The sequence below is a fragment of the Cebus imitator genome, unplaced genomic scaffold (genome assembly GCF_001604975.1).
Source record: "Cebus imitator isolate Cc_AM_T3 unplaced genomic scaffold, Cebus_imitator-1.0 Scaffold349, whole genome shotgun sequence".
In the NCBI taxonomy this organism is placed as follows: Eukaryota; Metazoa; Chordata; class Mammalia; order Primates; family Cebidae; genus Cebus; species Cebus imitator.
In genome coordinates this window covers 42,964-61,201 of record NW_016107664.1, presented here as the reverse complement: position 1 = coordinate 61,201, position 18,238 = coordinate 42,964, and the positions used below count along the sequence as shown (strand labels likewise).

General features: G+C 35.3%; 1 protein-coding gene across 1 annotated transcript in view; it reads left to right on the top strand.

Annotated features, from left to right (window-relative positions):
- Positions 1–18,238, top strand: part of LOC108287632 (VPS41 subunit of HOPS complex) — an 89,541-nt gene that overhangs the window by 28,472 nt on the left and 42,831 nt on the right. The window contains exons 3-4 of the mRNA XM_017506154.2: positions 8,218–8,325; positions 14,805–14,882. Coding sequence (XP_017361643.1) covers positions 8,218–8,325; positions 14,805–14,882 — 186 coding nt within the window. The remainder of the gene's footprint in view (positions 1–8,217; positions 8,326–14,804; positions 14,883–18,238) is intronic.

The window sequence follows — 18,238 nt, the reverse complement described above, 5'->3', positions numbered from 1 at the left end:
CCACTATTTGCTTCTTCTGCTAGAAGATGATAGTGTTCCATTTCTATAAATTTATCTGTAATTCTAGTTTGTAGTATTTCAAAATTACGAGACCTTTTGTTCTGTTTGATGCCTCTACCTCCCTACTCCCCGCTTTCCCCCTCCTTCTCTGTGTCTGTGAAGTAACACATAGTTAAGATGATCTCTGAGGTTCCTTTGGTTGATACTCTATGATTTGGATTTTCGTGTGTGGAAATCTAAATGAGAATGTCTTAGAAAAGCTGCTTACCAAACCTGGTCTGCTGTTACTACATACGTTTGTTTTCACTGGTCTTTATTAGGTACCCACAGTTCTGTTAGGTGAAGTTCAGAACAATGAAAAGGCATAAACTCTGCTTCTAAGGATCTTGTGATCACCAAGGGATATTGGCAAGAAAGGAAAAGAGGGTTATGTTGGTTTTAGTGGCGGAAATTGTCCACCTGAATGGCATAGCTTGAAGATTGGTGAGGTTATTCCATATGGCTAGAAGGAAATGAAAAGCTTATTTGCTTTTCTCATTTTTTCCCCTCTTCTATATATTCTTATCGCTTTCCCAATATAAAATAAATGATGGGAGTTGATCCTGTTTATGGTATGTGGCTTAGGGCATGGGAACCTTCACCTTATTTTTTCCTCCTTGAATTGAACATGAAATTCTAATACTACAGGGCACAGGAGAGACCAAGGTTTATGAAGACTGCATATCTTGTGAATCTTAAGTAGAGCTCCTCAATTATTAGGGGCTCAACTTCTTCTCACTTTTCTGGTCAGTGTGTTACGGTAAAGGAAAGCAGCTTTGAGAGATAAGAATCTTAGCTCAGTAGATACAAAATGTTGAAGAGGATGTTGAACCATTTATTTTTATAATAAATATGTTTGTTTTAGAAAATTTAGAAAATATTGGCAATAGCTCACAATAGTGATTTTTTTAATTTGCAATTTTTAATAGTTACAGCAACCCTGTGATGTGGCCTCTATTATCATCCCCATTCTATGGAGGAAGAAACCGAGCTTACAGAGATTACTCTTTTGCTGTTTCTTCTATTAATCTTCTCCCCATATATGCATATACATTTCTTAAATAAAATTTGGATCATACAAAGCAGGTTTTATGACCTATGCTTTCACCTATGCATTCTGAGATTTCTTTTTGAATGAAATAATAACAACATATGTTTATTATTTCTTTCTGAAATAATAGCATTTCTTTTTGTTATTAAATTGTCTTTGAAAACAGATTTTAATGTACATGTAATATTTTATCTTGTGAAATTTAATTCAGAGTTTTTCAACCTTGGAGCTACTGGCACTTTGGGTTGGATAGTTTTTTGTTCTGGGAGTGTCGTTTTCATTGTAGATTGTTTAGCATAATCCCTGGCTGGATGCCAGTAGCACCTTTCCCCCACCCAATTGTGACAACGAAAATTACTCTAAACATTGCCAAATAAATGTCCCTGGGGGACAAAAATTACCTCTAGTTGAGAACTACTTATTTAACCGTATGTATTTTGTGCTTTTAATAATAATATATTGATGTGAGTAGACTCCTGGGGAATTTTCTGTTTGAAAAAGTAGACCCATGCCATCCAGATTACATTTATCAGCTCCTAATTTCAGCTGCTTTAAAAATTAATATATTTTTTCCTTAATAGCAATATTGCTTGAGAGTTGAAAATTTAACAACATTATTTGCATTCATATAAGAATGTAATTGCCTATCTGTCAGCAGTCTGATGGAAAGGCATGCTGGGAGCTTTGACCACAGTTGTTTTATTGTAGATGAATTCCATTATCTTCATGTCACTTTGTTAAAAAGTTTGGTCATTGAGGTAGCTATAGCACCTTGTGCTATTAATGGAAACCAGAAGTTACACTTTCAACTTGTTTATGTAGTTTTCTTGATACGTTTTGACACTTTAGAAGGATCTATAAAGCCATCTTTCCTATCAGATAGTCATCTTTTTTGTGTAAATAAAATGATCTTTCTGTAATAAAACTGTAGCATACAGTATTAATAGTTAACAGTCGTCCTTTTAAGGAAGTAGCATTCTTTCTTGGGGTGAGGTGGGGTGGGCAATACAAAGCTGGTTGAAGACTTTAGCCTTTGATTGATTTTGAACTTTACCTTCAGGGTCTTTTTTAGACATTCTTTTTTCTCATCTTGGATCTTTTCTATACTTTATGAAAAACTTTAATATGAATGTGACAAATTTGGAGGTGTCCTGTATTATGCATGTGCTTTCAGTGATAACGTTATAGTTTCAAATACATGTAAATATCCAGTAACATATAGCTCCTGTCTATTTACGATGCCTTCGTTGATAATACCCTGTGGCAGTGACTAGAACTGTTCCTTAAAATATTGTTAGTTATATGTTTTTGAGACTCAAATTATGTTTTGATTGACTTTATTCATTTTAATTATGCTCTTAAAATTTTATTTGTATTTGAGTACCAACTGTGTTTTATCTTTCTATTCTCTAACTTCTCTAATAAATAGTAATAGCAAAGAAATATTTTAGTCATAGGGCTTCTACAAATTGAATTATTTGTAAAGAGAGAATTTTTAAAAATGCAAGTTTCCTAAAATTCAGATGTTCTGATACAGGATTTTGATAGCTGTTTTTATATATTAAGCTTATCAGGTTGACTCCCAATTTTGGATATTTCAATTCCCCATAGGTAAGAGTTCTAGAAAGAATGTTCTAGAGGAAGAAAACCTGTATTTTATAGCTTCATCTCCGTGACTGGTTATCGATTTGCTTTTTATTAATAGTCGGTTTTTTACTGTGGAAGTTCAAACTGCATGAAAGGGGTGTGTGTGTGTGTGTGTGTGTGTGTGAGAGAGAGAGAGAGAGAGAGAGAGAGAATTTCTTTTGAGGATATTAGTGTTTCCCTATTGTATCTAGCTTTAAAACATTGGATATTTATTAAAAGGATTTGCCCCTAGTCAGATGTAGTTGATGACATGAAACCAACTAAACCATTCATCTTATTAAAATTCCTGGAGGTTCAGCTGAGGTCTTTCTCAGGCGAAGCTGGATGGAATGAAGGTCGTCTCCATAGAGTGAGATGTGAATGGTCAAGGAGTGCTCCACTGGTGGTGTTTTCTACCAGTCTAATTTGGGCTTTATATCTCACTTTCTCCAATCAGTATATTGAGTATCATTTTATTTTGTAAAAATAAAACAAAACTGAATTTTAGTAAAGAAATGGTATCCAGAGGTGACATTTTAAGTTCTGTATAAGTAGTAACAGCAGAAAATGTAATGCTCTTTCTCTTAACCCCAGAATTCATTTGACACATTTTTGAAATGTAAAATTCAAGTCTTCGTTTGGACCATAACGGTGATGCCATATAAAATGTACTAATATGTGAAAGATATGTTTAAATGAGATGTAAAATGTAGAATCCATTCTACACAATTATTTTTGATTGTAAACACTGAAAAAATCAATTTCTTTTACACAAATTTTAAATTATTAGGTGAAAAGAAACGTAAAATATCCTTGTTGGTAAATAAGACCAGGTTATTTAAACAAGACTTCCTCTATGAAAATTTACCTCATGGTAACAATGTAACAAAATTACTAAACAGTTTTTCAGGGAGAAATCTTTAATTATCTTAATTTGTTATCCTTAAAGGTAATTTTCCCCCTCCTAAGTCCAAAACTCAGTAAGATTGACCATGGTGTGACATTTATTTTCAGGTAGTGTTTAGAATTCTGTAGGGTGGTATAAAGGACTTGTCTTTAATTAAAAGTGCTCCACACTTAGTAAAAATCTATGTGAGTGAGGAATTGATTCTTTTTAAAAGAAAGCTGCAAATTTTTCTTGTATGGGTAAATGTCACTCTGTTCATATCTTCGCTTAGCTGCAAGTCAGGACTTGTACTATTCCACTAGGTTGTCATAGAAACGCAGTTAACTGTCATCTCAACTCAGACTGTTGATGGTTTTATTTGTAGGTTTGTAGGATTATTAAAATTTAACAAAAACTATTGATTTGCTTTTTATTAATGCTGAGTTGTTTACCATGGAAGTTCAAACTGCATGAAAACCTTTTTTCTATTTTTTTTTTGTTGTTGTTAAAGAGAAACTCTATTTTATTTTAGATTTTTAACTGTTTTTTATTTAAAATGTGATACAGAGTCTGCAACAGCAGAATAACCTCCATGAATCCTATTTTTGAATTACTTTGTATTTTCTTTGTTTACAGCAAGGAGGAAAAAAAAACTTAAAAATTTACCTTTATCCTGCTTTTAACTTAACATAAAAGATACCTGTCAGAAAACTGAAATGGTACATCAAATGCCTAATATTGGAGTTTTCATTTTATTTATGGTTTTTGAAACCCAGTAAGGATGCTTCACTGAACTGTGTTGTGAAAGTATTTATTTCTGTATATTTATGTGTGAGAAATTACTTAGTTTTCACTTATAAGTAAGACAGGAAAACCTTATTTACAGTAACTTTATCTAATGGTCCGTGGATGAGTGCTTTTATGCAAAATAGTCAAGAGGCTAGAATTAACTTTCACATTGGATGCACATTTGATGTCCAGACTTGAGCAACATGTGGCATCTTATTATAAAGACTAGCACTCAGGATTCAATTTGTATTTTACATGTTTATTTCAGAATGCACACATCATCTGTGCTACACTTAATATTAACTTTGTAATGATTTCTCTTTCTTGCTTGTAGATACATAAGTAGAAGTGTTTATTTGTTGTTTTTTGTAGTTTTCTTTTTTCAAATTATTTAGACTTGGCTAATTAGCTATTTTATACTTTGTATTAAAAACAGGTCAGTTTTGGGGTATAACAGCTCCTTGGGTTGGATAGATTATCACTACCTTTTCATAGAAATGTGTAGGTCCTATGGATAACTCTGCTTATACTTCCCTTTTGTTGCTATTCTTAAAGTTATTCTCGGAAAGTTAATAATAGGTACATCATCTTTGTTTTTAATACTTGCATCCTAAATAAACATCTAATAGCTTATTTATATCTAGGGAATTTAACACAGCTCATCAGTAGATATGAAATACTGATTTTAACTGAGCTTATGGCTCTTAAGGTATTATTACTATTCTTGTAGCTAGCCTGCATGATGGTCCCAGTGATTCTCACCTCCTATTATTCATGCTCATTGTCTGCCACTCCCACACTGAATCATGGCTGACATGTATGATTGAAAGGATACTGTAGGAATGACAGTGTTCCATCTGAAGCCATATGAAACATGGATGGTGCTTCCACTTTGTTTCCTCTTGGATCACTCATTCTGGAGGAAGCCACTTGCCATGTTTTGATCAAGCAGCCCTGTGGTGGGGTCCATGAAGTAGGGAACTGAAGCCTTCTGCCAGCGGCAAGGACCAACTTGCCATCCATTTGATTGAGCCAGCTTAGAAGTAGATCCTCCAACCCCAGTCAGGCCTTCGATAGTTGCAGCCCTAGCTGACATCTTGTCTGCAGTCCCATGAGAGATCCTCAGTGAATCATTCAGCTAAGCTACTTCTGAATTGATTACCTTTAGCAACTGTAAAATAGTACATATTTATTGTTGTTTTAAATCAGTACATTTTGGTGGCCAGGAATGTGGCACATGCTTGTAGTCTTAGCGACTTGGAAGGCTGAGGTGAGAAGATCTCTTGAACCTGAGTTTGAATCCAGCCTGGGCAACATAATGAGTCTCTGTAGAAAGTAATAATAAAATAAGTAAATCAGCAAGTGTTGGCATAATTTGTTATGCAGCAGTAGTTAGCTAATGTACCTGCTAAATAAACACATTTTAAAACATTTTCTATTGATCACATAGTTTATCATTATTTATAGGTTTAGAATAGACTTTTTTGTGGTTCGTAGAGGCATTTTCATAGGAGATTTTGGAGATAGTGACTTTAGAGCACACATAGCTGAATTTTAGCTGCTCCTCTACCCATTGTATGTCTTGAGGAAATTACTTAAAATCTCTGATCATCAGTTTTTACTGAAAATCTGTAAAATGGGATAATTATACTTAACTTTCAGTAGGGTTTGTTTTTCTGTTAAGTTAGGATGAAATGGGATATCTGATGTTAAGTCTGTAGCATGATGCTTGATATATTCTGTCATTTCCATTAATTCACAAATTAACCTCTTTCCATGTGAAGATGCAACCCCTTGTCTCAGAGATGAAGACTTCTGTAAAGATTTGAGTTTATGGTCTCTGTCTAGTGTGTCCCATCAGTTTTGTCATCTTCAATAGGCAGATCACTTAGTACTCTACAAGTCATTTTTCTTTTGCCTAATTTTCTTTTCACTATGATGCACCTTAGGCGTGACTTCATATTTATCCTGCTTATTACAGAGCTTCTTCAGTTTGTAGGTTGCTGTCTTAACAGTTTTGGAAAATTCTGTTGTTACCTCTTTAAATGTTGCTCTGTTCCTTTCCATTTTTCCCTATCCTCCTGGGACTGTAATGAAAAGTATGTTAGACCTTTTCACTCTGTTTTACAAAACTCATACATTCCTTTATATATTTTCCTTCCATTTTTCTTCTCTGGGGTTCCCTTTGGATATTTTTTTAACTCATTTTTCATTTCACATATTTTGTCTTCTGTTTTGCTAATCTTCTATTAAACCATCTATTGACATCTTAATTCAGTTAACATCATTTTCAGTGTAAAAATTTTTATTTGATTCTATTTTGGTTTTTTTACACATTAGAATTCTCTTGAAAATTTCTAACTTTTCATCAGTTTTCTTTTTCTATTTTTTTGAATATGTATTTATAGTTATTTTAAAGCCCTTTACTGCTAACTTCAAAGTCTCAGTCACCCGTCTGTTTGTTTTTATGGTCATTTTTCATTGTGAGTTTTGGTCATTTGGTCCTGTCTTACGGCATACCTGGTAATATTTTATTGAATCTTTAGTATTGTACATCAAAAATTGTAGAGGCCTCAGTAGGCTCCTCTTTCTCCAAAGAGGAGTCCCTATTTCCTTCGCTAGACAGGTATGTTGGTGATTACATACCTTACTCCAATCAAAGATTAAACTGAGTCAAAGCTCTTTGGGAGGTTGTTAAGTTTTTGTGTTCTCTGGGCACCAAGGGTCCCAACTAAGACTGATATTCACCAGGATTCAATTTCCCAATGCCTCTTGAACTCTTACCCTTAACTTCTTAACACATCACGGCAGCTGGTTTGCATTTTTCTTTTTGTTTAGCTTTTTAGCTTCATCATGTGCAGCTTTAGAAATTGATAGTTGTCTTACAGGGAAAAGTAGCTGTGTAACAAGCTCAGGTCTCTGCCTTTCTTCCACGGGGATCTTGGCCCCTCAAGTCTCCAGTTTTGTCACTCCATCCCTACAGGTACCGAAGGTGTGCTGCTTTCCTACCCCAGAGCTTGGGTTCTTGGCTTCTTGTCCTACACCCAGAATTAGTAAATGCCTGCAAGAAGAAAGTGGCTGTAGAATGCCAGCTCACTTCTCTGCTTCCCTGGAATCTTGACCCTTCTAGTTGAGGTTGCTTAGCGGCCCTTTGATGCCTTGGATAGATATTGTTGTATATTTCATTAAGCCTTTCCGGTTATTTGCGGTGGGAGCACTGATGTCCTCAAGCTACTCTAATATTAGCTGAAGGTGAAGACTATGCAATTGTGGTGGTTTGTGTGGTGTTCTGACTTTAATGTTGTCAGCTATTGTCAATGGGTACATTATTGTTATGAACTTCTATTTTGGCTGGCTTTATGTCATCATAGTTTTATTGAAAACTTTTTGTTTCTCATTACTTATTGATGTAAAATAAAATCTCACCCTGAATCATTATTGTAATAATTTTTACAGCTCTCCTTGATTTATTAATTCATGGCTATTATAGTAAATATTGATTACTAACTTTATTCCATAACTGTGGGGATTAAGAATATTTTATGAAGCCGTACCAAATAGTAAGGTTGAACATGTAAAATTAGTGGCAGTATAACACTGTGTGTATACTCCTGTTTCCAACTTTTGAATTTATTTTACCAGTGAAGTTGTAGCAGTTGATATACCTAGGCAAAATGAAACACGAAAATCTTAACCTTTAGCTATCATTGGAATTATTGACATAATTGAAGGAAGCATCTCTGGTTCTCCTGTAAGAAGTGTGTTCTGAGATTTTCAAAACAAATAAATCTTTGATGGCCGTCATTTTTCTTTGCCATTTGTGCAGGAAGAAGAGAGCGAAGAGGAACCCAAGCTGAAGTATGAAAGACTTTCCAATGGGGTAACTGAAATTCTTCAGAAGGATGCGGCTAGCTGCATGACAGTCCATGACAAGGTAAGGTAGCACTTTCAGAGGATTCTTCTGTAAATTGTTTCTATTGTAAATTTGCTTGTGCTTTGGAGTCCTGATGCTTTTGGTGGTGGTTTCTTACAGTAATTCTGTCTCCTTGCCACTACTTTCTTCCTCCCCGCCAACAACAACAACAAAAAAACCCCAAATATTTTATATGTGTATACAAGCCCACTCACACACATACAACACACTCCAAGAGTGTATTAAGTAGAATGTAGACAGTGATCAAAGTGAAAGATTTATGTGATGTGGTTTTTGTAAACTGTATTGGTCGCTTAATTCCTCAAGTTATAAGGATTAAATTAGGAACCTGTCAAGATTAGAAATAATGTGAAGCTCAGTGCCTTTATAAGAGTAAAAGAGATTACACTGTAGGTGTTAGGAATAGTAGAAATGCCCCAAATTATTACTTATATGAGGCAATGAATTTATTCCACATCTGGGTCCTTGCTATAACAAAGCTCCCACCAACTTTCTGGGTCCAGGGTAAGTACTACATAGCACTCTTAGCCTGTTCTTGGACCAAAACAGTTTGTGTCATAGTCGGAATATTGGAGGCCAGGGAGCTTCAGCCATTGCTCCCTTCCCTGTGACCTTGGAAGTTTTAATCCTTCCACAAAAAGCAAACTGTGATTGTCTGATCCATCTCCGGGCTTTATCCTATGTTACTAGTAGTGTGGCCTCATCCTCCTGCTGGCTTCCCACCCAGTTCCTTTTTACTTCAAACTTTGTTTCATTGTAAATAGAGTCCTGTACCCACAACACTTTATTAGAATGTGTGCCATCTTTCTCTCGTTTTACCAGCAACCCTCTCCTTTGAGTTGCCTGCTGTTTGGCTGCAGTGCCATCGACCCCTTTCCATTGCTGCCATTGTCCAACTTCGCTCACTTTTCTTCACTCACTGAAGACTGGCTTTGCAGTTCTTTAACCAAATTCAATTCCAGTGACCCTCACCTCTTCCCTGTTTCATGTCCTCACTGGTACGGCCATACTTTGGATGGTGTCAGCACTGGAACTTGAGGATCTCCAGCTTCCGTGATACTCTTTGTTGACCCCTTATTCTTCAAGCTTTTGTGCTCATTTTCCCATAAGCTTTATGACTTTATGGAGTCTTGATCTCTAATCCATTCATTCTTTTTCTTTTATTTTTCTATGTCTATGAAATGATTGATTATCCTAATTCTATCTTACTAGCATCTTCAATTCTCTTATGTCCCTGTCTTCCCATTGTGCCCCTCAGCCATACTCTCAATCCTGAATCAGTGCTCTCATGACCAGGACAGCCATGTGCTGGTACAGACTCTCACACCTAGGTAAATTTGTCACTAAAAATTGTTCTGAATTATTTGTCCTTTGTCAGTTCCTTTAGTTCTCAGTCCCTCTTCTGAACCTCTGTCCCTTCTTTCTTAGAGGATGATGTCATTTCTGTGTAAGAAGATTGAAATTGTCAGGTATGATCATCCTCAATTCCTGACCTCTTTTTTACACTCATTCTTACACACAGGAGTTTTTCTTTCTTTCTTTCTTTTCATTTTTTTTTGAGATGGAGTCCTACTCTTGTTGCCCAGCCTAGAGTGCAATGGTGCAATCGTGGCCCACTGGAACCCCCGCCTCCCAGATTCAAGCAGTTCTTCTGCCTTTTCCCTTCAAGTAGCTGGGATTACAGGCACCCGCCACCATACCTGGCTGATTTTTATATTTTTAGTAGAGTTAGGGTTTCACCACATTGGCCAGGCTGGTCTTGAATTCCTGACCTCAGGTGATCCACCCACCTCAGCCTCTCAAAGTGCTGGGATTATAGGCATGAGCTACCATACCCAGCCACCTGCCCAGAGATTTTCTTCCTCCTATTCATGAATCTTTTTGTCCACTTTTGTTCTTCACTTCATCACATTACCTCCCTTGTTTCTTAGAGATACATATTATGTCGTGGAATATCTCTAATGCTACCTGTAGGTAACCAGGAATCTACTTTATATCTCTGTGGATTTGCGTGTTTTTGCATATTTCATGTAAATGCAGTGAACATTATTTGATCTCTTGTATCTGGTTTCTTTCATGGAAATGTAATGATTTTGAGGTTCATTCGTTATTAAGTATGTATTAGTACTTCATTCTCTTTTATTGTTGAATAGTATTCCATTGAATGGGTATGCCATGTTTTGTCTATTCATTCACCAGCTGATGGACATTTTGCTGATTTTAAATTCTGGATTTCACCTTTCTTCTCAGAACTTCTTATCATGACACTGTTTTGTTTTTTTTTTTTTTTCTATTTTCTTGATCATTTGTGATAATTCTTTCTGTTTTTTTCACTTTGCTTTGCTTCCACTTTTCCTTTACATGTTGGCTTTCCTAGGATTTGGTCCATTATCCACATTTCTTCTTAATTTGTACTTTATCTTGGTTTTAAATCTCAGGATTTCTGTGACCACTTGCACACTGACCTTTTCTGGAGTAGCATGCATATTTATTTGGGTGCCTCTTAAACATCTTTATCTGTTGTTGTCTTTTTACCTGAACCTCAGCATGTCCATAATGAACTCATTTTCATTTCCCTCTAAACTTGCATCTATCTTTGTTCTTTATCCCATTTGGTGGCATCACCACCTCCTTTGTTACCTAAGCCACAGATGAATCCTTCTCCCCTTTCACCTAGCCATTCCCTAAGTCCTGGTGATTTTCTCACTACTCTTGTTCTAGCTTAGGCTCTTATCTTCTCCTGCCTCTACATAGTAAATAAATCTCTTGTGCCTCTAATTTTTTTCACTTTAAACCCATCTGCCACCTGGTTGCCAGAATGATCTGCTGAAAATACAGATTTTAAAACCCTGGTATGATTTTTCAACTATGAAATAAGACCTGAGCCCCTTAATGTTGTGTGTAAAGCTCTCTAAGATCTTGCTCCCTTTATATTATTGGCCTGTGTCTTACCGCTGTCTGCCGTTAGTGCGGTGTTCTGGCAGCAACACTTGGCTGTTTCTACTCACAACACCCCCTTCTGCTTGATCCACAGACATCCATGCTCTTCTCTTCTGTTCAGGCATTCTTTATTTTTCCTGGGAACTAACACACATACTCTGAACTTGTCTATTTTCCTTCAGATTTGCTTTCACTCTAGTTTGTTCATAGCGTTCTACTCAAGTAATCTTCCAGAAACCTCAACCTGATCATGTAATCCTCCTTCTTAGAATTCTTTATTGGCTTCCTGATGACTTAATGATTTAGGCCTACCCACTCAGATTTCCTCTACTTTCCTGCCTTTCATCTCTCCATAAATATTTGAATGCCTCATATTAGCTGACCTTTTCAACCTTATCACCTGTCTCTTCCCCTGGGTATGAATTAGATGTGTCATCCATAATTTCTTGACTTTGTCCTGCATTTTATGTGTCTCTGTATCTTTGAGCAAGTTGTATCCACTCTGCCTAAAATATTTTTACCACAAACCTACCCTGTCTGCCTTAGTGTCTATTTTCTAATTTCTTCTTCAAAGTTCAGCACAGCTGTCATCTACTATGTTCCGTAGGGTCTTAGAGATACTTCCATTTTAAACATACTCTTTAATTGTAATTAATCCATTTTTATGTCTGTTTCTCTTATTATACCATAACCCTTTTAAGTCACACTTGCTCATTGTCTAAGCATATTGTAGTGCTTTTTGTGTGTTTGTTGAATGAACCAGTGAATGAATGAAATGGAGAACAAAGTTTGCCTGCCAGAGGTCAGACTTTATTAACATTGTACATAAACCAACTTTGCCAAAGAGCCTAATGGTTGGGAACAGTAATCAATGCTAACTTTTAGAACATGCACTCTTTATCTGAAGTCCGTGTTTCTAAAGAGGATTCTGATCCAGTTAAGAGTGTTTTAGCTTTTAATCCTGGCCCTAATTCTGCTACTCATCGACTGTTTCCAGGGTAGTCTCATCAACTTTCTGAACTTATTTCCTCCTGTGTAATTGAAGGCACTCCTTGCTGTAGTGCTTTGAATACTATAAAATGCTATGTGAAAGGTAAATGATATTAGACAGTTGACCAGATTTTAAAATGTACTACTTTTTGTTTCCTTTGTGATGTCCAAAGGACTGCTTATCACCTTTACTACTTGTTTCCTTACATAAAGCCTAATCTTTATGGAAGTACATATATCAGTTAGTTAAATTACTTACATAAAGTTTAAGGTAAAAGCAGTTGTGCTTAGTGGATAATGCCCAATCTGGTAGTATAGAAAATGAGCCAAGTTTCTGTAATTAAACGTGAAAGGGTCTAATGAAATTATATTTATTCTTTGCCCATCCTGAATTTTAAGTACTTTCAGGTTAAAAAAAAGAAACAAAACTCAAAAGTTACAAAAGTTCAAGGCTTTTAATGGCTGGAAGGGGGTGTAAAATTTGAGAATTTGTATTTATATTGTCACATTTGTGGCGATTTTGCATTTTTTGCTATATTTTAAGTAGTCAAAAGTATTAGTAAGTGATGAAAATATGACTCATCCATAATATTGGTAGTTAAATAACTATAATTGGCTTATTAAATATTTTTGAAAAATGTATATTTCTCAAAGGGGATAGCACTAGTTTAATCTAATAATGAGCTGTTTTCCTAAACACAGGGTAATTTGTCACAAAATCACTGAATCTTTTTTTTCCCAAAATGTTCTAACATAGTTTTAGTTTTTAGGATGAGAGTATAGAATCAAAATAATTATTTTATATTTTCTTTCTATTTTAACTATTAAATGAAATCTGTAATTTAGAAAAAAGAAGGGAAGGAATTAATACTTGGGTAAATTACATAAAACCTGCATAAAAACTCTAACTTCCATGAAATAGAAGTTCAAAAGTGGCCTTTTCAGAGGTATCAGAGAATGACAGCATTAAAGCATTTTAAAGATCCAAGCTCCCTTCTCCCTTAGTTTCCTAACAGACTAAATGCACTATTTATGAGGAGAATCAATATTGTGAAATACTTGGGGTGCAGTGAGCTTTTAAGACCCATTCTTTTTTACTATAGATAGCCTCAGAATGGAGTATTGTTTGTTTTCAGTTCTTGCCATATTTTTTATTTAAATATTGTCATTGTCACTGTAGAGGTAAAATTACAATCATTCGAGTCCTCTATTTCTGATTAGAGTATTCTTTTGCTTCAGAGGAAACATTTCTATTGGGTTTAAATATTCAGACTAATTTCCCCCCAGAATTACCTCTTCGCCCTTTCCCTTCCAGCGCCCAAGCATTGTGTTTTCACCAGGCTTGCTGTCTGCCCTGGATGACTAATCGTCATGGCACCTGGTGCATTCAGGCAGGCCTGTGCAGCGGAATCGTCATACCTAGTTATGTCTGCACACCTGATGTTTTATTAACCAGTATTGATTTTTTTACCCTGGGGACTTTTTTCTTCCTGAAAAAAGGCAACCTTGCAGGAGTGAAAGGCATTGCAGGGGATGAATTTCTAATGAACTCCTTCTTTCCCTTTTTGTGACTCCTCTTTAATGTAGCTCATATTTTAAGTGCCTGAATTGAAATTTCATTTTAAGCAATTCCATTTTGATAAATCCTTTTAAATCTTGACTTTCTGTAAGGTTATTTTTTAAAGATTGTGCTGCTTGACTGAAACACTTAGTAGTGCCTGTAAATTTGAGCATTTCATTATGGGTTGCAATGAAGCATGCTCACATGCAGTGAAATACAGAGAAGTTTGGACTATTTGAGTAATGGTTAAATAAATAAAAAGGAAGAAAACTCTCATGTCATATTTCAGGTAGTCCTATTTCTTCAAGTTTATTTAGGGTTAGTTCAGAGAATTAAAGAAACAGTAGGATTTACGACATAAGATGAATACGTAGCTCAACGTTATTTTATGACAGAAAAGGTTTTGTTTTTTGTTTTTTTTTTGCATGAGAATATAAACATTTACCCTCAATATTATACATTAACTTTTGTGGAAGCATCCTAAAGCTAACTGATGGTATGAGTACACCTGAGATTTCTGGTCTCAATATGGCATGGATTTTCCATTTGAAAAAATAATTTGTTGTTTGTATATATGTGCAGCTTAAGTGATAGCACAGATTTACACATTTGCCATAAATTAGGGCGAGTTTCTGAATCATTCTGTTCTCACTTTGAGTTCAACTGTAGGTTGGTCGTGTTTTCACCGCTGCATTTTTAATTTACTGCCTCAGTCCATCAGGCATTGTGTATAGACTGCATACACATCATTAGTTGTCAGTAAATGAGGGTCCTCATGAGTCATTCTGACAGCCAGCTTGCACTATCACAATAAAATAGGCCCTGTTCTGTTATTTCCCTGAAGCTGGAAACAAGCCTTCTCCAAGGAATGCATATCTTCTGAGACATTGCAGATCATTTATGCATTAAACATCTTGTCTTTAAAAATGGTTTTATTACTGCTTGTGTATTAATAGTATGTTAATTGGCCTCTTTGTTCTTCTTACAGTTTTTGGCACTGGGCACACATTATGGCAAGGTTTATTTGCTTGATGTCCAGGGGAACATCACTCAGAAGTTTGATGTAGTAAGTATTCTGTATAAAATAATGTATGAGCTAAACTTCATGTTAAGTATTTGTATTTTAAAATATTAGTTTAGCAGTTTGCTTTAATAGCATATAGAGAATCTTTATTCAGTCAGAGTGATAAGTGTATAAATTTGAACTTTATAATATATTCTAAAAATTTAAAGGTGAACTTATAAAGAAAGGGGTCTAGATATATTCATTATATATTTTGAATGGGTATCTTTTATATGCAAACTCCATGTAAAAATCTATACATTTGTTTAATTGCAAATTCTTTATTTAATTATAGTCATCTATTTGGCTTTAATTTGGGACATTTAGAATATTCCTGTGTTCTTTTAAAATTGTGACAGTGTAGAAAGTCTAGGTGAGTTGTTGTTTAAAGAAAAAATGCTGCTTTGTTAGTGAATAATAGTGCTAATTTACATACTCTGGAAGTTTGTGGAATCCTTAAAGTATGAACCCTCTCATTTAGTGACTGTTGTCAGTTCTAAATATATGCCCTGTCTTCTTATTGAGATGCCAAATGTAATTGAAAATTGATTGATCACCTTACTGGATCAGTTTATTCTAAATACATAAAGCTAAAATATTTTATGTGACTGTTTTGATGCTTGGACTCTTAGGGGATTATATTGATTGAAAGCAAAGAACCAGGGTTTCTTTTTTAATTGTGATTTGGAATCACTGAGGATGAAGATAATATTGAATTTGAAGCTTGATTTTGGGGTTTAAGGTGTACCTTAAAGGTGTCAAGAACTTCCATGCTTGTGTAAATATGACACAACCATTTGGTATGAAAAAGTATTTTGGGGGACAAATACTACTTTTTTGAAGAAAGCATCAAGCACTTGTCAAAAGATCTGTCTTTGGATCTATTGATGTAGTTTAGAAAGGAGATTACAGTTTCTAAAGCTGACACATATGGGAAAGGAAAAGGAATGCCTTGTTTTGCTGAAAAGAAATGGAACTCTTGAATGAGTACAATCATTGGAGCAGCACAGACAAGGAATTATGCTCTCTAATCATACTGATCCACCAGACAAATCCCTTTGAGGCAAGAGGAATACTTTTGACTCTCCCTCATCTACCCCCAGACATTGGACACACATCTTGATGACCAAAGCATTTGGTCTTTCAGTTGCCATCCATTAAAATGTGTAACCAGTACTGGGCCAGGGCTCTTTTTGCGGTGTTGTGCGTGCCCCCTTGCCTTTAAAAAAGATAGGCTGTATGGCTTCTTAAATTTCCTACTCCCATTAAATGAGTCCTGGACACTCTGCTTCTGTCTTTTCGATATTGAATAGAAATTGCAGTGTTTGCTTGCTAATGTTCATGGGCATATAATTGGGTCCATTGCCAAAAGTCAGTCCTTGTATCTATTCAGTATAAGCCTTCAGTTATATCTTCTCTGATGTCTGTTTTATGTTAAGTATGTCCCACATCTACCCTCTTTCAGGTAATTTATGGTATCATCCATAAATTTGTCCAAATCTTTCTTCACTTCTTTTTTCAGTCCTGACTATATAACATCTTTGAAAAGTAAGCCCTCTATAGCTTTGCACCTCTTTTTGGCAAGGGAGCAAGAGAGTTTGGTGCTATTTTTGTTTGCTTGTTTGCCATACTCAAGCTGATAGACTGTTTTTGAAAGTTCTCATTAGGCCATGACTTCCTTGCGATCATTGGCAGAATCTACTGAAGTCAAGCATATGTCTGCCGAATGACCTGGCAATTTGCACTCCTAAGTACGTATTCAACAAAAATGCAGGCAATGCATGTGTTCACACACACACAAAATACAAATAATGACTTAATTCATAATAGCCTCAAACTAGAAACAACTCAAATGCCCATCAGTAGTAGAAGGGATAAATCATGGTGCATTCTTAGCAATTAAAAAGAACAAACTATTGATAGATGAATTCCATAGACTTAATATTCAGCCAAAGAAGCTAAACCCAAATGTGTTCATGTCATATGATAACTTCTATATGGTGGTCAAGAAAAAGCAAAACTAAACTACAGTATAGCAATACAGTTCAAATAATGGTTTGACCTGGGGAGGGAGCACAGAAGAGTCTTGTGGAATGCTGAAAATGCTGTCTTGGTGGTTTTCACATGATCTACAGATGTACAAATCATGAAACTATCATTTGAAATCTTTGTACTTTATTCTGTGTAAGTTGTATCTTGATAACATGAACACTCTTGCACAAACATGTATGCATGTGTACATGTCTTTAGTTAAGCTTGAGCAATGCTCAAATTATCCTTGTTTTTGAAGCAACCCTTTCTGCTACTCAATTCTGAATAATACCAAATTTCCTAGGTTGATACACTGTTCAGAGATCATTTTGTAAATGAATCATGACACTTAGGTTATTCCCATGGCTGTATATTCTACAGTTACAGCCATCTTTTGTTGATGAAGAATGACAACTGCTGGAGTGATACATTAGTATGCATATTGTTACTCAGATTTAAGAGTATTTGAAAGAATATTCAACCTATGTTAATTAAAATGCTTTGGCCATAAATACTTTCTTGAGATTATTTCTAGATATAGCTTTATGTTAACTCAAAACTTAATTGTGAAAGCAATTTTACTTAACTCACAGAGTAAAATAACACGACTTAAGAATTCTTACAGAATCTTAGATTCCTTTTAAATTCCCATGATATTTGTGCCCGCATAACCTCATTAATCATAGTATAATCGTGCATCGCTTAGTAGTGGGATGCATTCTGTGAAATGTGGTATTAGGCAATTTTGTCATCATGTGGACATCATAGTCTCTGCTTACACAGACCTAGATGCTTACAGCCTACTATACACTTAGGCATATGGTACAGCCTGTTGCTCCCAGGCTACAAACCTGTGCAGCATGTTACCGTCCTGAATACTGTAGGCAGTTGGAACACAATGGCAAGTATTTGTTCATTTAAACATACCTATGCAGAGAAAAGATACCATAAAAATATGGTATAAAAGATGACAAATGACACATCTGTATAGGGGACTTACCATGAATGGAACTTACAAGTTGGGGAGTTGTTCTGGGTGAGTCAGTATTGAGTGACTGAAGGCTTAAGACAGTAGTGTGCCTTACTGTAGCCATTATAAACCCTGTACACTTAGGCTATTCTGAATTTATATAAACAGTTCCTTTCTTCACTAATATGTTAGCCTTAGCTTACTGTAACTTTTTTTACTTTATAAACTTTGAATTTTTAAAATTTTTGACTTTTTTTCTAATAGCACAGCTTAAAACAAGCACATTGTACAGCTGTACAAAATATTCCTTTATATATTTATTCTATAAGCTCTTAGTTGTTTTTTTTTTTTTTTTTTT